The sequence below is a fragment of the Nicotiana attenuata genome, unplaced genomic scaffold, assembly GCF_001879085.1.
Source record: "Nicotiana attenuata strain UT unplaced genomic scaffold, NIATTr2, whole genome shotgun sequence".
Lineage (NCBI taxonomy): Eukaryota > Viridiplantae > Streptophyta > Magnoliopsida > Solanales > Solanaceae > Nicotiana > Nicotiana attenuata.
This window is the reverse complement of record NW_017670560.1, coordinates 145492-167812: the sequence shown is the minus strand read 5'-3', so window position 1 is coordinate 167812 and position 22321 is coordinate 145492. Positions and strand designations below refer to the sequence as shown.

The 22321-nt window shown below is 36.0% G+C and overlaps 1 protein-coding gene across 2 annotated transcripts; it reads left to right on the top strand.

Annotated features, from left to right (window-relative positions):
• The first annotated feature begins 12407 nt into the window (after positions 1 to 12407).
• LOC109240964 (telomere repeat-binding protein 4-like) lies at positions 12408 to 18247 on the top strand. 2 transcript variants are annotated; one of them, XM_019407656.1, is made up of 11 exons: positions 12412 to 12474; positions 12586 to 12632; positions 14165 to 14313; positions 14443 to 15286; positions 15395 to 15589; positions 15673 to 15723; positions 15806 to 15885; positions 16340 to 16581; positions 16730 to 17053; positions 17178 to 17241; positions 17703 to 18247. In XM_019407656.1, exons 3-11 carry the CDS (start codon positions 14233 to 14235, stop codon positions 17886 to 17888), a joined length of 2067 nt encoding a protein of 688 aa, XP_019263201.1. In that variant the 5' UTR covers positions 12412 to 12474; positions 12586 to 12632; positions 14165 to 14232; the 3' UTR covers positions 17889 to 18247. The 2 variants fall into 2 exon arrangements, with proteins under 2 accessions (XP_019263200.1, XP_019263201.1); XM_019407655.1 differs by having other exon boundaries at positions 12408 to 12631.
• The last annotated feature ends 4074 nt before the right edge of the window (positions 18248 to 22321 follow it).

Here is a 22321-nt window from a genome sequence, read left to right as displayed (position 1 = left end):
TTTTTAATTCAACGACCCTTTACCCTACCTAATTTTTTGTCCTCAACCGCCGCCTCTGAAACCCTCTACTCTCTCAAACTCTCTCAAGGGTTCTCAAACCCTAGCCGCCTCTTCCCGTCTCAGACCAGAGATCCACCGAAATCTATGGCCACCAAAGCTATGGGGATCTCACACCCCCTGGTGCTCTTATACACCGGTTTTCTGAAGATTCAAGGCCTGACCTTGAAGATCTCTACCCAGATCTCCTTCAATTCAGGGTTCCATGGTCTTCTCCAGCTTAGATCAATGAGTTTTCCAGGCCTTTCTCACTCTAGGTTTCTCACGTTTAACTTCTGCGTTTTTTGTGCAACTCCTATAAAAGAGAACAATCACTGTTATTTAATGAGTTAGTAATTAGAGTTTGATTAAGACTCAATTGGTGATCTTCCATCGAAGTTGAGTCCTTGAACAACAGAAACTCCAACCCTATCCTTTATCCGGATTGAGTTCTCTTCTCATAAGGAGACTTTCACTCCTTATCCAATATGCAACCTTTTCGATCAGTTCAGGGAATATTGCTGCTTGATCACTGAGACTTATCTCCTTCACGTGCATCTCACATGTATAGGTTGATAAATACCGTGCCTCACATGATGGACCTGGTCCATGACTGAGTTCATTTGTCATTCTTCAAAACTTTACCTGAACTTGGGCCAACAGTACTTGTTGATGATTATTCAAGATTTACCTGGGTTCTGTTTCTAACCTCTAAAGATGAAGCATTTGACATGTTTACTGTCTTTGTTAGAAACATTCAGAAACAATTAGGAAATCAACTTGCATCCATTAGGTCTGATCATGGAACTGAATTTGAAAATGCTAAGTTTGTTGAATTCTGTGATGAAAATGGTATAGATCATAATTTCTCTGCCCCTAAGACTCCTCAACAAAATGGAGTAGTTGAAAGAAAGAACAGGACTCTTGAAGACATGGCTAGGACTATGCTTCTTTCTAGTAAGCTGCCCCATAGCTTCTGGGCAGAGGCTGTAAACATTGCATGTTACATAATCAATAGATGCATGATTAGACCTCTTGAAGAGAAGACTCCCTATGAGTTACTTAAAGGGAGAAAACCAAATATATCCCATCTTAGGGCATTTGGATGCAAGTTCTTTGTGCACAATAATGGAAAGGACTCCCTAGGTAAGTTTGATCCCAAAAGTGATGAGGGAGTATTCTTGGGATATTCTTCACATAGAAAAGCATATAAAGTGTTCAATAAAAGAACTTTGTGTGTAGAAAAAAGTGTACATGTAGTATTTGATGAAACTAACATTCTTTCTGAGAGACATGAACATGAAGATGAAGCATTGGATTGGTAAAGGATTTGACTGAAGCCTCAGCACAAGTCAAAGTGGCACCAAAAGAAGGAACAGGAACAGGTCAGGTCTTCCATCCAGGGAAACCTAACAGGGGGAACTTGTCAAAGAGGAATTGAAATAAATCCCCTAAAAGAACCTGTTCATGACCCTGTTCCTCAACAACAGATCATGGGAGAAGCATCTAGTAGAAACCATTTGGTTGTGAAACCTCACAAGTATAAAAGTTCTCATCCCATTGAGAACATTATCACTGATCCAGCCTCTGGAGTAAAAACTAGATCACAACTGAAGAATCTGTGTGCCTTTGATGCCTTTTTATCTCTTATTGAACCTAAAAGTGTTGTTGAAGCTTTGCAGGATGCAGATAGGGTCAATGCAATGCAAGATGAACTCAATCAGTTTGAGAGAAGTCAAGTTTGGCATCTAGTTCCAAGGCCCAAGGATAGATCAGTTATTGGTACAAAATGGCTCTTTGGAAACAAACTTGATGAAGATGGAACTGTTACAAGAAACAAGGCAAGACTGGTGGTCCAAGGTTACAGCCAAGAGGAGGGCATAGATTATGATGATACTTTTGCTCCAGTAGCAAGACTAGAGGCAATCAGACTTCTCATAGCCTTTGCAGCACACATGGAATTCACTCTTCATCAGATGGATGTCAAAATGCCTTTCTGAATGGCTACCTGAAAGAAGAAGTGTTTGTGAAACAACCTCCAGGGTTTCAGAGCAAGGAATGTCCTGAGCATGTGTACAAGCTAGACAAGGCTCTCTATGGACTCAAGCAGGCCCCAAGAGCATGGTATGAACGACTGTCCAAATTCCTGCTTGAACATGGCTACAAAAGAGGTAAAATTGACAGTACCGTATTCTTAAGGGAAAATGGTAAGGATCTCCTTGTGGTACAAATATATGTTGATGACATAATCTTTGGGGCCGTCACTGATAAACTAAGGACTTTGCAAAACTAATGGGGAGTGAGTTTGAAATGAGCATGATGGGTGAGCTTAACTTCTTCTTAGGCTTACAGATCAAACAAAGTCCAAATGGAACCATGATCCATCAGCAGAAGTATGCAAAGGAGCGAATCAAAAAGTTTAAAATGGAAGAATCTAAAGAAATAGACACACCCATTGCAACTGCCACTAAATTAGATATTGATGAACCTGGTTCATCAGTTGATCAAAAGCTGTATAGGGGTATGATTGGTTCACTCTTGTATCTTACTGCTAGCAGACCTGACATTGTTTTCAGTGTAGGGCTTTATGCTCGCTTTCAGGCTAATCCTAAAGAGTCTCACCTGACTGCTGTCAAGAGGATACTAAGATATTTGAAAGGCACCACTGATCTGTATCTTTGGTATCCCAAAGGTAGCAATTTCAATCTAGTAGGATATGCTGATGCTAATTATGCAGGTTTTCTAGTGGATAGGAAGAGCACCTCAGGTATGGCACACTTCCTTGGTTCATTTCTTGTGTCATGGGCTACCAAAAAGCAAAATTCAGTGGCCTTGTCACTGCTGAAGCTGAATATGTTGTTGCTGCTTCTTGTTGTGCTCAATTGCTATGGATCAAACAGCAGTTGGTAGATTTTGGCATTGAAGTTGGTTGCATTCCTATATTCTGTGATAACACTAGTGCTATAAGTATGACAAAGAATCCTGTTCATCATAAGAGGACTAAGCACATAGATGTTAGGCACCACTTCTTAAGAGATAACTATGAGAAAGGATTGATCTCCATAAAATTCTGTGCTACTGATAAACAAATTGCTGACATCTTTACTAAAGCACTAAGTAGAGAAACTTTGAGAGGAACAGGTTGGAATTAGGGATGATTAATTTTTACTCAGCTTCATACTTTAACAAGTATACTCCTGTGACATGTGTTTATATGACTCACTGATCTCTTACAAAATTTTCTCTATTATGGTATATGAAGCATGTTCAAGAGAATTCTAAATGAAGAACCTGGTTCATCAGTATAGGCTCATATGAGAGCTCGGGTATGTTTTCTATACTTTGCACAACTAGAAAGATTAACGGTTCAATCATGAGCAGAAGTCCAATACTTGTCAAATTCCTTGAAAATTCTATCCGTTGGCATTGAACCAGTTCCGTCCCTCTAGAATTCTAAACCGTAATTTTTGCCTAATATCAAGGGAAGCCAAATTGATCATTAAAATTTCTGGACTCTCAGTTTGATTAGACTTCTATTTGACCCCTGAAAAAGCTGCCGTTACTTAATTAATGTCTAATTCTCTTTAAATACACACCACATCTCCAGCCTTCTTCATTATTCTAAAACCGTCAAAAATTCTTCTTCAATTCAAATTGCCCTCTTCTCCAAAATTCCCAAATTCTTTCAAGAAACGAACAATCATGTCTAACCCACAAGATCATCCTGGCACTCCTCCACCACCATCTCCCTCAAATTCATCCTCATCTACTCCCCCCAGTGTATGTCCAAAACCTAGGCTACAAAAGCAGAAAATGCTCGCTCGAAAAACTGTAGCATCTGGGGCTTTGAGGAAAGTTTTAAATGAAAGGTTAAAAGCAAGCCAAATGAAGCAAAGCAAAACTCCAAATTCCGACTCCAACTCTGAATCAGAATCATATCAATCAGCTATTGAGGGGGAAGGACATGGGTCTTCTAACTCTGAGAAGACTCAAGAATCCCCCGCTGAGGTAAGTTCATCTGTGAGTGGAAACTTAGAAACTAGGTTTGTTCTGGTTGGTCCTATTAGGGATGTTGAAGTTCCTGAGAGACGTAGGAGTGGAGGCAAAAAGAATTTTGAAAAAGAAAAAAGAGAGAGAGGGTGCATGTGGTGAAGAGAGGGGAAATAGGAAGGGAGCAGTTCTTGCTATATGTGGGGTTACACAGGAGAGATTAGAAGAGAGTGGCGATGAAGTCAGGGGGAAGGTAGGTTCTGGGAAAGCGGCTGAAGGTTGTTCATCTGAGCAAGNGTTGTTTCATCTGAGCAAGCAAAGAGATGAACCTGTTTCATCTACTGAAGAAACCTTGGCTGATCTACTGAAAAAGGTTGGGGCAAGCTATGACCCAAAGAAACGCAGAGCTCCCACAACAAAAGCCCCAAAATGTTCCCAAGCCTTCCAAGAAAAGAAAAGCTTCATCCCCAACACCTACTGCCTCTTCAGTGCCTAGGGGTAGAGCCACAAGAAGCAGGGTAAAACAAAGTGAAGCTAATCTACAAAAGGCCTTAGAAGAAAGTAAGAAAAAGAAAATGGAGAAGGGAAAGGGAAAGGTAGCAGAATCCTCTGAGGTTGTAGAGGAAGAGGAGATGGAACTGGTCCATCAAGAAAGGGGTACAACAGTGGAGGTTCCTACACCCAAACCTAAAAAGCCAAAAGCCTTAGGACTCCTAGCCTTGTTTCCTAAACTTGTCTAGTACCCCAGTGACCCCTAGTGACCCAGATTAGGGATTTTTCTATTTTTTTGCTCATGGTTTGAATATTTTTCTTTCTTTTTGTGGATTGTTAATGGCAACATATCACTATCAATGACAACTGATGTTTTCTCTTGTTCTATGATTATTCTGACCTTGATAGTTTAAATATGTTTGTTGATTACTAATGATATTACCATGATTGCACTTGCAGTTGCCCCTGTGGCCATGAGTATTTATTAAAATCTGGGATTCATAGTGTGTATGCAACTTTTCGATGATGCCAAAATGGGGAAGAGATATTGTGCTTTACATATTCTGAAATAAGTGATGTTTATAACCTAATTAACCTGGTCCTTAATGATAAGTGAATTTTCTAAATTTAGTGTTGATGGTTAATCTGAGTTCTTACAGGCTTCGAATCAGTAAAAAGCACAGAGTTTGTCATCATCAAAAAGGGAGAATTTGTTGGCCCAGGAACAGGTGAAGTTTTGAAGAATGACAAATGAACTCAGTCATGGACCAGGTCCATCATGTGAAGCACAGTCATGATCAACCTACACATGTGAGATGCACGTGAAGGAGATAAGTCCTACTGATCAAGAAGCAATATCTCTTGATTTGATCGAAAAGGTTGCATATTGGATAAGGGGAGCAAGTCTCCTTATATGAAGAGAACACAATCCGGATAAAGATAGTGTTGGAGTTTGAGATCTTTAAGGACTCAACTACGATATAAGATCAGCAATTGAGTCCCAATCAAACTCTGATTACTAACCCATTAAAAGAAAGTGATGGCACAAACGCAGAAGTTAAACTAAATTGAGAGCAAAAGAGCAAGGCGATTTTGCAAGCAATTTATGTGAGATTTGAGTGTGCACTCCTGAAGCTACTTGAACGAGATAGAAGAACCAATTCCATTGTGTCTTTCTTTATTTCTAGTTCAATTGTAGTAGGTGATTTAAACTTGTACCTTTCAGATTTCATAGAAGCAAGAGTGTTCAAGTTATATGCTAACTTGAAGTTGTCACAACAGTTGAGGCTGTGTGCTACAACGGGGTTAGAGTTAATCCTTAGGTTTACAAAGAGTTTTGTAAATGCTGTTTTGGCTCAGTGATTTTAGTGGAAGTTTGGGAAAATCCTACTGAGTAGTAGGTCGTGATTTTTTCACCTTTTGAGCCAGGTGTTTTCCACGTAAAAATCTTTGTGTTCTTTATTTTATGTATTTATTATTCCGGAAACAGTAGTAGTTAGTACACCTAGAAGAACCAGGTTCTTCTAGAGTGAAAATTGGGTACCACACAAATCACCCCCCCTCTCTTGTGTGGTATTGACGTTAAGAACATCACTTTACCTTCGGGCCGAGCTTCTTTAGTGCGTACACTATTTCTGAAGGGGAAACACAAAAATTGTGAGCAGATAAGAGTGGAGGCATACCTCTTTCGTTTCTCTGAGTCCCTGTATGCGCCCTGGACGGCCCTTCCGTATGTCGAGGAGACGGTGTGATGGCTGTTCTAACATAGGGTTGATGCCTGTCTCGGTTGAGGCGTGGACCCGACTGGTTTCTTCGACCGTCACTACGACAGTCTTTTCTTGACTCTATTTGGACGACGTTAACCGTTGGGTTGGACCACTAAGTCATCCTCGTCTGCTCTCACCTCGGCGCAGTAGGCGTTGTGAATTTCTTCCCAGGTGGTGGGAGGGTATTTCATGAGCCTGTTTAATAACTTTCTGGTCGCTCTCGACCCATTCCCGTTCAACCCATTTTGGAAAACTGCCACTGCCATCCCTTCTGATACATTTGGTAAGCTCATTCTTACTCTATTAAACCGAGCGAGGAAGTCCCTGAGTCCCTCGCCAGGCGATTGTCTAATGGCGAATATGTCATTCACCCTGGCCTCCGCCTTCTTAGCCCGACGTGGCCGGTGACGAACTTGTCGGTCATTTCATCGAACGTTGTTACCGAAAGTGCTGGTAATTGTGAGTACCAGGTTAAGGCTCCCCCGTTAGGGTCTCGCCGAACTTCTTCAGTAACACTGACGATACCTGCTCTTTTGAGAGGTCGTTGCCTTTTACTGCTATGACGTAATGAATGATGTGATCCTCGGGGTCTGTTGTGCCACCGTATATCTTTAAATATGGTGGCAGTTTGAAGGTCTTGGGTATGGCATGTGGGGCTGCCTCCTCGCTATACGGTTGTTCGATGAGTCGGCCAACGTCCCGTTTTGGTAGCAGTTTTGGGGCGCCCGATATGTTATCAACCCTTTCTTGATGCTCCTTCATTTGGTCGCGGAGCGCTTTGTTCTCGTTATCCATTTCTTCCATTTTCTTTAGAATGGCCGCAAGTGCGTCGTACCTGCATCAATAGCGGTGTGAGTGTTACCTGTTGGGGGAGCAGGTTGCTCGTCAGCGGTTGTTGTGGTATCCGCTTGTGCGACGTTTCTGTTCGCCCTTTGAATGGGTTTGTCGAGTATATTGTTTAGAGTACTTGTCAACCATTCCTCCAGTAGTTTTTTCACGCGGGTGGTGCTTCTTCAGCTGTGGATATGGAAGCTCCCTTTTTGCGTGAAGCGGTTATACTCCCATGAGGGGGTGAGTCACTTCGCTTGGGTGTAGCACTCAACGTCACATTCTCCTCGTTTTCCCTATCATCCTCGTTGATGGTGTTCATGAGGTTGGCGATGATGCCCACCACTGCCTTTTGTCTTTCATCTCCTTTTTCTGTCACTGTTAGTTCATGCAAACGGGAAAAAGATGGTTGTTGTCATTTTTTTTTATATCTAGAAGGAACTAAAATTTTAACTAGAAGCTCCCCACAAACGGCGCTGAATTGTTTGACCGAAAAGTGTTAAGCTTTTTGTTAAACTAATTAATGAGGAAATAGAGGGTAAATCCTAGTTAAACATAATAAATTCTAGATCTAAAATTGAAGGGGATCGGTGGGATTAGACCGTGTTCAAGAGCAATACATACCAAGCATATGTTCAATGATTGTCAACAAATGTAATGAAAAAAGTATGCAACAAATGTAATAAAGAGGAATTTATCACCCAAATATTAGAAGACTTGGGTGATTCTTCTTCCTGACAGCAACGTGCGATAAAGAAAAGTATTGATGGATAAGGAATCTTTGGATCTTGTAAACGAAGAGTGACCAACGTATGTTCAACAATGTAGTCGGTGAACAAGACAATTTTTTTTATATTCTTTATAGTCAACCATTTACAAAGTGCTCTTATCCAAAGGTGAAGGTCCCCCTTTTTATTCTTTATCTCTTCATATTTATAAGGGATATCCCTAAGAAACCCTAAAAAGTACAACATAAAGAATAGCCAATGGAATATTCTTTATGTCCATAGCTAAACTATCCTACGTTGCTTCCTTGCTCCATTTACTTGACCTCGGCAATAATCCTTCTTAAGATAACTCCTCGCGTTGTGCCGTAGTCGACTCTATCTTCGACCCTGTTTATTTGCAATTATCAAACCGTCCAAATTTAGACCAATACACCAACCATCTCCACCACCTGCCACCTTAATCAACGGTTACTCGTTAGTCTTAAAATATTTAAACAGGAATAAATATGACTTATTTAGTTTCTTATAGTACAGGGGTAAATATGACCATTTTCTATATATTTTATAACTCTAATCTAAGATAAGACTATTCTTTTAATCAGTTTTTAATGAAATAATTGTACATTATTTGATTATAATAGTTAAAAACTATAACCCTTAATTTATGTAATTATTACAGTTAAATTAATAATAATAATAATAATAATAATAATAATAATAATAATAATAATAATAATAATAATAATAATAATAATAATAATAATAAACATATAGTTGTCATAACTGGACAACACTATTGGAATTAAAAACTTAGTTATTAACTATTACATATTAAATGTATTATATTTAGAAATATAGATTGATGTAAAGATATTGTATTTTAACATGGATAATACTCATATTAAATTATTAATACTACTATTAGAATATAGGGGCGGATCTACATGCAGATTTTGGGTGCTCAAGCACCCATTATCTTTGACAAGATTTAGTAAATTTGTATAGGTAATTATAAAAATATTTAGATAAATATTGATTGAGCACTCATAACTAAACTCTTTTTTCCTCTTCTTTCAAATTTTTTATCAGTGAGCAGCTACGACTTTAAAATCCTGGATCCGCCACTGTTAGAATAACAATTATAGGTAGCTTACCAATAGTGGATGATTCTTGCTTTGAGAAACCAATTGCAACCGAAACTCAAATTCAACCTTTTGATGACTTTCGTCTTTTATAATATGAAAATTTCCACTTTAGATAAGTTTAAGCTAACAATAATTTAACAATATTAAATGCACGTCGTATGTACTTTTTGAAAGTAATAGAGAAACTTGCAATTAATTTTTATAAGGCAAACATTTTGACTAGGAGTAGAGTTCCACGTCGTATGAGGAGTAAACTCATCCTTTTATAGTAGTGAAATAAATTAATTTTTTGTAACAACAAAAATAATGACATAGAAAATAAGATAAAAGAAAATAAATATTGAAAAAAATGCTAGAAAGATCTAAAAACGAGAAATAAAAGATGACAACAAATTTCTTCTTATGTTTCATCTTTGTTGAGTATAAAAAATTTGAAAGTTAATCTCATCGATTTCAAATATATTTTTTTCAACTCAAATACATAGATTATAAGATAAGGATATCTTAGAATATATTTTTTAATTTACATTATGAGCCATTTTAAAAAAATCACTATTACTAACAAACTGATATGATTCGAATTTGAATTGGAATGCAATTTGAGTAGTTTGCATTGAGGTTAGCCAAGTATGGTGTCGAAAAATAAACTACTTGACAATTTTAAGACAATATATGCAATATTTTATAATAATAATCAACTAATTTAACATTTAATGATTCGAAGAACAAAATTTTTGTATATATAGGGTATTAAAAATTCAAATTCTGGGGCTAGAGATATCGATAAACTTAAAGTGGAGTCATACTGAAATAAATCCGGCCAAAGAATCATTTAAATTTTAGATAGCCGATTAAAGTGAATTTTAAATTAAGGATAATATCTTTACTTGCATCATTGTAAAGATAATTATTATAATAATATACATGAAGTTTTAGAAATTGAAAATTCAAGATAGAAATATTTTTTGAAAGATAAAACCATACCAAATAAGAGTTCAAGTAGTAGTATAAGAGTCACGTCGTAATCAAAAAATCGTTTATATCGTATCAACCTTTGTGCTTTGCCATAAATATGAGTTATTATTTCACTTTGTGGCTATTTTTAGGTTCCAATGACACCTATGAGAATAGTGCAAAAATAAAATTATCACTACGAGAATTGAGAAAATATTAGTCTTTTTTCATGTAGTGTTTCTTAATTAATATCCAACGATTGTCTATAATTATTTAGAAGGTTTAAATGTTAAGGTTAATTCACATATAATTCAAATAACTCAGATATTTAACATGGTTAATATCAAATATCAAAATGGAGTAAAAAAATTCACTGGCTAAAGAATTTTTTATATTTTTAGATAGCCAACTAAAATGAGTTTTGAATTAAGAATAATATTTTCAATTACATTATTATAAAAATAATATTTTAGAAACTGAAATTTTAAGAAAGAAATATTTTTTAAAATATATCAACACACCAAATAAGAATTCAACTAGTAGTAAAAGAGTTAAGTCTTATCCAAAGAGTCATTCATTGTCTCAACATTTGATTGTTTTGCCATAAATATGAGTTATTATTTTGCTTCCTGACTATTTTTAGGATTCAATGACACCGGCAAGAATGGTATCAAAAAAGAAAAATAGAAGAAATTGTTAATTTTTTTTCATGTAATTAATATCCAATGATTATCTATATTTACTGAGAAAGTATCAATTTTAAGATTATTTACATACAATCCAAATAACTTAAATATTTGACATGATTAGTGTCCGCGCATCCGCGCGGGTACTAATATTAGTTAATTTTTATAAGGCAAACATTTTGACTAGGAGTAGATTTCCAACTAGACATAAAAGATCCGTGAGGATATCTCATTTCGAGTTATTTGGTGATTAGTCTTCTCTTTTTCAAAATTAGGAAAACTTACCAAATTTTTTTTGTTTTTCACCCTATGTTCGCTATTCATATTGGGATTTCGATTAATTCGATTTCGCCCGCATAAACCCATTAATTCAATTTTTTGAGAGCATTGTGTTCATGAATCTCACAAGTCATACCCAAAAAAAGAGTTGAGGTATCTACCTTTTATTTTTTGGTTATACGAACACGCAATGTAGTGTTAATACATCTTTCCTTAAACGACACTCCAACTAGTTGAATTGCCAGAACGATATGGGCAAGGAGAAGATCCATTAATCATCCTTTATTAGCTGATTAATCACTATTTATGGATGCAGTAATCACTATTTTCATTACTCTTGCTCCAATAATAAATGATTCACACATCTTTTATATTTTTTCTTGAGCCGATGGTCTATCAAAAATAATCTTTCTGAGGATAAAATCTGTATCCATACTATCCTCCTTAGACCCTACTTTGTGGGATTACACTATGTTTTTTGTTGTTATTGTTGTATTTTCTAGAAAGGATGGGAAGAGATAAACGATAATTTAGTTAAATATCCTTCATGATTGATAAGTGTGCCTAAATCTTGAACGAGATATTTTTTTAATACCAAATCATATTAGCTTATCTTAGTTAAATAAATTAATAAATAAGAATATGTATTAATTAATTATTATTAAGTGAAAGAAGCCTATGGATTAATACATATGCATCTATTAATTTAGTGTAAACAATAAAGTATTAGGGAGTAGGCTGCTAATTAACCAATCATTTACTCTAACCAACGTTAAACACAAGCAAATATTCGCCATGTAATCTTTCAACCCTCCTAACAACTTCCTTAATTCGAATGAATTAATAAATTAGTGTATCTAAGCTAAGCTTAATTACAAATCATTATCATCAATTGATGGTAATGCCAGAGCCCGTTTGACGTACCTTATTAAGCATAAACATTCTTAAGTGTACTAAATTTAATTTAGTAGATAAATAATTACATGTGTGCAGAGGCAGATCCAAGAACTAATATTCTATGAGTTTAATGTTTAAGGGTTTTAATATAGAATCCATCATAATTTTAAAACTATGGGTTCAATCTACTATTTATTGTAATTCTAATATATTATTACATATTAATTTATGCTTCGCGTTGAAAATTATGGGTTCAATTGAAGCCGTCACCGAAATGTTACATCCGCCCGGCATATGTGAATAAACGTATTGAAACTAATGATATATCAAAGTTTCTGGTATAATTAAAAAAAAGCAAGGCATGATAAGCAATCGTTTCAATTACAATAATTTTAATGTTCTTACAATTATTTACACTAATAAGGAACTGACTATTTTCAATAGTTTTAATTCCAATATGATTCAAATACAATTGAAATTATGTGTAAATTGAAGTAAATATGTTGTAATAAGATATTCAATTATTGACCGGACAATATTGCCCTTTAACAGGACATTACGGTTTTTGAGGTTCTTCACACTATAAAGCATACCCGTAAAAACTACCTTACATCATCATCTTGGTGGGGTTTTAGCATTATTTCTTTTCTGTTTGGTTTTTTCAAACCCAGAGGTTTTTCATTTCTATCCACAAAACTCTTCACTTTCACCCAAAAACTCATTAAAAACAAAATCATAATTTAAATTAAATCAATTCACATCCTTTTCCTTTTGCATTTTTCAGTTCGTGATTTCAAAATTCTCGTAGAATCCGTACAGATCTCTTCTCAGGTAATTTTAACTTCTCTTATCTACTTATTATATGTTCTGCATTTGAATTTTGTTCATTTAATTGCTTGCAATTGGTTGTAGTAATGAGTTTTGGCTGTTTTCTGGTGAAATTTAGTTTGATCATACGGAGATCTGATCGGATTTGCTGAATTATTTATTTATTTATTATGTTGCTTTGCTAATTCAAGGGTTTTTAGAGTAGTTCTTTAGCTAATACCATAAATAATGGAACTGGAATTGGAATTTGAATTGTATTCGAAATTTCTGTTTGGAATTTTTTTACTGTTTGNGCTTGCAATTCAAGGGTTTTTAGAGAGTTCTTTGCTAATACCATAAAATAATGGAACTGGAATTGGAATTTGAATTGTATTCGAATTTACTGTTGGAATTTTTTTTACTGTTGGATTTTTAACTTCCGGAAAAGCGATCTGGTTCAATTGTTTGGTAATATTTGGCGAGAAGTATTTATTACTTGGATTTTCGAGAATTCCTCTAGTTCTGCACTTGCTCCTTATTAAACTTTAAATTGCAAAATTCTGCATTAAAAATGTTATTTTAGTTATATAACCCTTTTTCATATGAGATCCGGTAAAAGATAACAGATGAGATTTTTAAATTAAACACAAGAGATCTTTGTAGGGTCATTCCCTTTTATTCAAATTGTAAGTGGGCATAAAAGATCATTCATGAGCAAAATTATGCATCAAAGTTTGAGAAACTGGAAAAGAATTGAAGTATCCTTTTCTGTATTATCGCTGATTGGAAGTTCGAGGGTTGGAGCTGGATCCATTTCATGAATGTTTTTGTCAAAATTATTATTGGGTTTCCTGTTTTCTGCATCGAGCATTTTAACATGTGCAGTGTGATACATGAGCAGATGTAGGCTTTAAGATATGGGTTCAACAGGATACAATAGTTTTGGCCCAAACCCTATATATATGTTAAGAAATACACTGAATATGTACAAAAATTAAATTCAGAATCCAATTACTAGCACTTGAGGTTGCTGTCCTAAATCCAGAATCCATAAAGTTCAAATACTGGATCTGCCTCTGGTGTGAATGTGGAAAGATCTCACTTTCTGTGTACACTGGTTTACACGATATTGATCTAGGCATATAGAATTCTAGGTATTTTGCTATTAACTGATGTGTTTACTTCTTCTACCTGTGAATACTAGTAAATCCAAGATACTTGAAACTGGACTAGTTTTGTAACAACTTTAACACTGATCACCATCATCTCTAGGATGATGATTTATTATTTCAGTATTCCAAATTGTCAACTCCAAACATCTTGAGGGGATTAATGTATAATAATATTTTCTTCCTGATTGTCCTGCCTCTTGAAGGTGGGAAATCATACAACGTCTCCCAGAATTAAGTCAAGTAGCATCATTATATTATTGCAGTGCCTTTGCCTAGCTAGTAGTCGCCAGATGTCCTTAATTTTCTGATTTTGGAATGCTGTATATTTGCCTTTTGCTTATGCTATATGATATGATTGATAACCTGCTTTTTTTACTTCTGTAGATTGAAGTGATATTGGTGTCACTGGCTCATTGTACATGATCATCACTTATTGGCATGCTACCTGAGGTATGTCGTCGAAGAAGAGGCTGAACTATGGTTTCAGTGGCTATCAATTTCCTGTTATACCAAAAGCTCCTAGATCAGTTAGAGTAAGTAAGCTGAAATTGTTAATTTATGCATTCTCTTACAAGTTTTCTTCTATTTTTCATTTTAATTTTAATTTTTTCGTTTCTTGTATATGTTTCTCTAAATATCTCTGTAATCACAATTTCTTTCAGAGGAGACACTCGCATAATAATTTGGACAATAATCAAATTTGTGCATTTGAATTATTGGCGGCTGTTGCTGGCGAACTTTTACAAGAGAGCGAAAGCTCTGCTTGTAGTAATGCGGCGGAAGGAAAAGATGAGCTTGCTGATTGCAGGGTCGGTGTTAAATGTGAGCAACTTAAAGAAGATAAAGCTGTGAAATCGGAGTGCTTCAGCCAGGGGAGTTGTGTAGAAAGCACTTATATACCAGAACCTGCAGCGCTAGAGCAGAATCTCAAGCATAGTTTGGATAAGCCTAATCATGTAGAAAATAATATTTTCCACAAACACAATTGTAGTATTATGAATGCTGATTTTTCACAAAAAGACTGGTCTTGCGCAAAGTTGGAAAACTGCAAGAAGGTCGATAGGGGTGGAATGTTCCACTCTGAAGTAGAAGGCAGATCCTCTAATCTCGGGAATGCATGTAATAAGAAAATTGAGACAGTTACTCAAAAACAGTTAGATGATGACAGAAAGCAAACTGATGACTTAACTGTGGCTAACTCTTGCAGTGTGAAGGGTCCAATTGTGGAACATGTGAATAATAATGCCACAATTAACTCAGACAACAGTGTACAGTTTCCCTTGTACAGGGCGGTTCCTAAGCCTTCTTTTGGAAAGCAAAGGAACAATGTAAAGTTAGGTATTAGAGATGATGACGAAAATTCTTTTCGGTCTTATAGCCACAGCAGTAAGATAAGGGCCTTCAGGAAAACATCACGTATTGGATACAGAAGAATAAAAAGGATTTTGACATCTAGACACTGGAAGATAGCTCCACAGCTGAAGGACTGCGAACGGTCATGCTTCAGTAAGTAGAGTTATACCTCTGAAAATTTAGTGGGCTTAAGCTTTTGATTTACTAAATTTCTATCTGCTTGTTATGTCATCTTCTAACTACATGGTTTTGGTGTTTTAGATAATAGAGTGAAGTCCTTTTATCAAAACAGGAAAAGAATATGTGCACTGGAAAGATGCCGAGTTGAAATTCCTTCAAAGAGAAGGAAAATGTCTCACTATAACTCTGATGTTGCTTATGACCAGCAGGCCAGTAGTGAAAGAAAATCAAACTCACCTGAAAAGGGAATCAAGAGAGATATTATCCCGCATAGAGGTCAATAATCTACTATCATCCTTTCCATGTAAGGTTCGTAGTTATGAAGAGCTACTGAGTACTGAGTGATCTCTCTTTTACAGGATCAGGGGCTTCAGCTTCAGCTAAAAATCATCAAAAAAAGGATCCTTGTGGTAAGACTCTTCAACATTTTTTATTTGGATTGGGCATTATTTCCCGAGTAGTTTTTGACGTGTGTTTAATTTATTTTTTCAGTAAAATTTAGCATCAAGTCCTTCAACATTCCTGAGCTTTTCATCGAGGTCCCTGAAACTGAAACTGTTGGTTCGCTGAAGGTATGCAGGGTCACATCTTGTTGGGTCATTGATCAAGATTACTTAACCTTGTGCATCTGAGGAATTCTACCAATATATCGATAAATTTGAATTGCTTTTTCTTGTATGTTCACGAGGATCCCCTGACATTCTAGCTCGCTGGAGGGAAATGAGATGATCAATCATGCATTAATAGATTGTCGATGAATTCATCTTTGAGAGTATTAATTAGCCTTTCTCAGCTCACTTCACTTGTTACTAAATATAGTAATCATTAAATCTTAACTATACTTATGTAATAATCCCTCTGATAACGTTTAATTTAGCATATTCAACATGCAGAAAGCTTAGGTTTCTTTTAATAATGGCTATTTTAATAGTTGAAATCTTTTATTTTGTGGTGATGATAGAAAGTGTACTATTCTGGATTCAGCCCAAGATTCGAGTTAGATAAATTTTACTTTTGATTATGCAGAGGTCAGTAATGGAGGCAGTAAGATCTATACTGGGAAATGGATTACGGGTGGGGGTGGTTCTCGAGGGGAAGAAGGTCAGAGATGACAATAGAACTCTACAGCAGGCTGGTGTCTCTCAAAATGGCAACCTCGATACTTTGGGTTTTACGTTGGAGCCAAGTTTTTACCCAGTTTCTCCATCATTGCTTTCTAAAGATCCTCCTGCTTCATCACCATGTGTTGCTGATCATGAATTAACTAGGTATTATAGAGGACTTGCACTTTTTGTGCTTTTGTGTGCTGTAGCATTAGACAGTTATCAAAATTCAACAAAATCAATGTTTCAATAGATTAATGCTATCATATGGCTGTTTATTGTGCTTGGACTAATATTGCATCTTTGTATTCAGGCGTCCGCCTAGTCCTATCTTGGAATTAGAGCTTCCAAGTGCTTCGTCAGATCCTTCAAAGACTAAGTTGGACAAGCATGACGAAGATTACCATGAACTGGCGCAATCACCTACAAATCCTATTGATCCAACAAGTGATGTAGCTATTCCTGATTCTAGAGCCGTGGTCATAATACCTCATCTGAATGCTGAGGCACTTGCTGTGGTTCCTGGGAGCCCGAAGAACAGTCGTTCTGAACTTTCACAGCGTAGAATAAGGAGACCATTCTCAGTTGCGGAAGTAGAAGCTCTAGTTGAAGCTGTTGAGCAGCTTGGAACTGGAAGGTATCTAAACTATAATTTTATGTGACGTGACAGTGCTATCCCCTTTACTCATAATCATGAGAAACTGTCCGAAGTTTGTTATCCTCGGAGGATCTGCATTCCTTACTGATATCTGATTATGCAGGTGGCGTGATGTCAAAATCAGAGCTTTTGAGTATGCTGATCATCGAACTTATGTTGATGTTAAGGTTAGACATCTAATCGGTGCATTTACCTTTTTCTGATTTTTGATGAAGAAAGTATATTATTTCATTTCGCTCAGATGCTAAGCCAATTTTGCGCATTGATGTTTTATATCTGTGATACTTCTACATGCTATCCTTAGCTCTGAAGTAAATATCATTTTCTTTGTTATATATCTGAATTTTGAGAATCTAGGTCTTAGATATCCATATCAACATGTGAAGTAGGCATGTTACAGTATGAAAAGATGATTTACGTACTTTTACGATTCCTTAGGTTATTAAACTTGTTTTATTGTTATTAAATATATGACAGCTCTAACTGATTGCACGAGAAGGCGAAAGCGGAATACATGAGTAGCTTTGGGATAAATTTGGATCTTATACTAATTATTAAATCTGTATTAGCAAAGCTAATGGTTTTTTCCTATCATCTCTGTTAATGTGGGGTTCTTGGTTTACATTAGGATAAATGGAAGACATTAGTCCATACAGCAAGCATTACACCACAACAGAGAAGGGGAGAGCCAGTGCCACAGGAGCTTCTGGACAGGGTCTTAGCTGCCCATGCATACTGGTCTCAGCAACATGGGAAGCAACATGCCGAAGCTCTAAAAATGGCGGATTCTCAGGTGCAGAACGTTGGGGCGTAGAGAAAATATGCTGAAATATTATTGTAGGAAACATGACGATAAATTGTAAAGAAAGTTTGCTTTTGAATAACTAGTTAACGTTCACACACACATCGATTTACTGCCAAATCTTCCTCTGTGACTGGGGGACAGGCAGTTGTAAATGATTCAAGTTCAAGGAATAAAGCAGTAGTCTAACAGGCATTAGGGATCTCTTTATTTTTGTTGGTTCTATTCTTTCAGGTAATTGTTAGGATGGGATAAGACTACGTAAAAAATCAAATGTATTATGTACATTAATGTTGTTTTTAGTATTATTTCACTGTCATTAGCTGTGTATTTCTTCTACCAGTATTAGTTCATTTACATTTTGTACTTCATACAGGCAGCGAAAAGTTAGTGCAATGTTAGATTTAAAGCCTCATCATGTTGATTGATTTATTGCTTTTCTTGTAACATTCTAAAATTTGAAGAAATGAAAGACCTTGCACTACAATAACTTTTTTTTTTTTTTGGTTTCCCACCCGGTGTCCGGTACCTGCATTGGAGTCCGACTATATCCGGATTCGCGCCGGATAGGGCCCCATTCGGCGGGTAAAACTCCCTACCAAAGATTTTTTCCTATCTATACCATATATGAAACCTTATTACTAAAAATGTGCATAATTCCATTATTACCCGTCATTTTTCTATTTTTCCTACAAAATTTATAACATTCATTAAATACCCAATATTAATAGCTGATTCCTTCCAAATTAGGCACCTACAAATCTGGGATAAATATTTGAATAGCTTATTCCTTCCAAATTAGGCGCCTAAAAATTTGGGACTAAATATTTTTTCATATTCACATCAGATTTGTTTCCTCCTTTTTCTGCTGGCTTCTTTATACCATTCATTAAATACCCAATATTAATAGTTGATTCCTTCCAAATTAGGCGCCTACAAATCTGGGATAAATACTTGAATAGCTTATTCCTTCCAAATTAGGCGCCTAAAAATTTGGGACTAAATATTTTTTCATATTTACATCAGATTTGTTTCCTCCTTTTTCTGCAGGCTTCTCTTTCCTCATTTTCACGTCCTCGCCCTGCAACTTTTAATCCACGCCCAGTAAGTCAACTCATGTCTCCAACATCATCCATTACCGAGATTCACCAGCAATTTGTTGCGCCTAAAGATACATTGGAATCTGATTTCGGGGAGTCTCCCATGAAGAAGAAAAAGAGAATCAAATTTTCCATTCCTCTAGCTCCAGTCAACAAATTTTCTAAAAAAATCTACAAATAAACTATAAATCAGTTTAAGTATGTAATAAAGCAATATTGTTTTAATGGTATCTACAAATTACTACATTTATACTACAATTAAACTGCAATCTATGTTGAAAAAAAATGTTGACTACAAAATTTTCTCCTAATCTTCAAATTTTCTATAAAAAATCTACAAATAAACTACAAATCAGTCTACGTATGTATAAAGCAGTATTGTTTTGAAGGGTATCTACAAAATTACTACATTTATACTACAATTACACTACAATCTATGTTGAAAAAAAAATATTGACTACAAAATTTTCTCTTTATCTACAAAATTTCTACAAATAAACTACAAATCAGTTTAAGTATTGTATAAAGTTGTATTGTTTTTAAGGGTATCTATAAAATTACTACATTTATACTACAATTAAACTATAATCTATGTTGAAAAAATATGTTGACTACAAAATTTTCTCTTCATCTACAAAATTTCACAAAAAAAAAGTACAAATAAACCAACCTTTCTTATTCCATCTTCATCCTTGTCAAAGGCCCATGACTACTCCTTAATGAAATCTTCAGGGTTGTATATGTACCAAATTGGTGTTGGCCACAGCCACCGCCAGTATTTGGCATTATTATTGTATGGGATTTACAATGGGTTTCATATTGAATCTCTTTGGCTAAAAATCTGATTATAAAAAATGGGTCTCATCTCTGTATTTTTTGAGAAGAAGAAAGAATGGAGAAGAGAAAGAAATGGGAGGGGGAAAACAGTGCTGGTCAGATCTTGGGAATTAAGGGGAGAGAGAAACGTGGGATATATGGACATCTTTAATTAAGGAGTAAAAAACTGCCAATTAATTATACCTCTAAATTAATTATGGTATATAAATGGTAATTTGGTATGCTGAAATGTAATTAACTCAAACCTTAAATATTGAGGGTAATAAGGTTTCATATGTGGTATAGGAAGGTAAAAATCCCTTTTTCCATACCCAAGGCTCGAACACGAGACCAATGGTTAAGGAAGGAGCAATCCCATCCATTGCATCACATCCTTTGGTGGTGCACAACAAATAACTTAAAAGAGAGGAAAACTGAAAGGGCTGAATAAAATAAGAAACGAAAAGGAAGTTACAGAGAAATTGGACTGGAAATGAAGAATGGAAAATGAATAATAATAGGAATGAATAACAATAGTGATGCAACAACAAAAAGGAAAATAATAAATGAAAGCTGACGGAAAATTAGATTTTTGCATTTAATATGTAGGATAAGCAAAATAGCACGTTACTTTCGGCATGAGATATAATGATCACTAGCTTCAGGTTGCTTCAGAATATGAGCAACTCATATGGCTTGGCTTCTGGCATTATCTTTTTTAGAGGCGGAGTCGAGATTTAGTTTATGAATTTTTAAATTAGCACTGAATTCATAGTTCAGTCACTGAATTCACAATTAAATATTTATACATGACAAAATGACTAGGAAATGAAGAAGATGAACTCACCTTGTGTGAGCTCTAATGACGGTTGAGGCCAGCCATAGATGAGAGAGTTCTAGAAGCTTTTCTATTTTCTAATTTCTGAATGTTATAAATGAGTGTCTTTACAAGAGGTATATAGGAAAATGATGTAACGAGTATCTACTACTATTTATACTTGTACTACATACACATTCACCTATACAAAATATTACTTGTACAAAAAATGAGATAAATATACACGTGTGTCAATACCCCCCTTCAAGTTGGAAGGGAGGAACTCACAGCCAACTTGCTAAGAAAATTGTAGTGTTTCACCCCTGTAAGAGGCTTAGTGAATATGTCAGCGAGCTGGTCATTGGTGGAGATATGATGTAGTGTGATAAGCCCTTCATGTACTTGATCTCTTACAAAGTGGCAATCCACTTCTATATGCTTTGTCCGCTCATGGAACACAGGGTTTTTGGCCATATGCAGTGCTGTTTGGCTATCACAGAAGACTAGCACAGGGAGTTGTAGGGGAACTGTCAACTCTGCCAGTAACCTCAATAACCATACTAGTTCTCCTACGACTTGTCTAACAGCCCTGTACTCTGCTTCTGCTGAGAACAATGAGACAGTGTGTTGCTTTTTCGACTTCCAACTGATAGGTCCATCACCCAGTAAGACAACATACCCACTGACTGACTTCCTTGAGTCAGGGCAGGCTGCCCAATCTGAGTCACAAAAGGCTCGAACTCCATAGTTTTCATTTTTAGACAAGAAGATGCCTAAATTTGGATCACCCTTGAGGTATCTCAACACATGGTATGCAGCCTTCAAATGGGGCTCCCTAGGATTCTGCATATACTGACTCAAATGTTGCACACTGTAAGATATATCAGGTCTTGTATTAGTTAGATAATTCAGCTTACCTATTAGCTTCCTGAAATGTGAAGGATCAGGCAACAGGGGTCCCTCATCTGCACTTAGCTTGACTGTGGAGTCTAGTGGAGAAGTCAAAGCTGAATACTGCATAAAGTTAAATTCTGACAGCAAGTCCATTGTGAACTTCCTTTGTGATATCAACACTCCATCTCCTTTATACAGAATTTCTAGACCTAGAAAGTAATGTAGTCTTCCTAAGTCCTTTATCCTGAAGGTGTTATGTAAGCAGGCCTTTAGTGCCTCTATTTCTTGCAAATCAGTCCCTGTCACTAGGACATCATCTACATAAACAACCACAAATACCATTGAACCTTCATGTTTTCTGTAAAACAAAGAATAGTCTAACAAGGAGTGTGTGTACCCCCTGGAGCAAAGTGCTTCAGTCAGCTTCTCATACCATTGCCTACTGGCTTGCTTCAGCCCATACAAGGATTTATTCAATTTGCACACTAAAAGTGAGCTTTCTACAACAAGGCCTGGAGGTACTTCCATGTATACCTCTTCATGGAGGTCTCCATGTAGGAATGCATTGTTTACATCTAACTGAAAGATGTTCCAACCTTTCTTTACCGCTACTCCAATTAGAGCCCTAACAGTTGTCATTTTAACTACAGGTGAAAAGGTCTCTGTGTAGTCTACCCCAGCCTCTTGAGTGTATCCTTTTACTACTAGCCTTGCCTTTAATCTCTCTATGCTCCCATCTGCCCTATGTTTCACCTTATATACCCATTTACACCCTATTGCCCTTTTTCCTTCTGGAAGAGGCACAAGGCTCCAAGTGT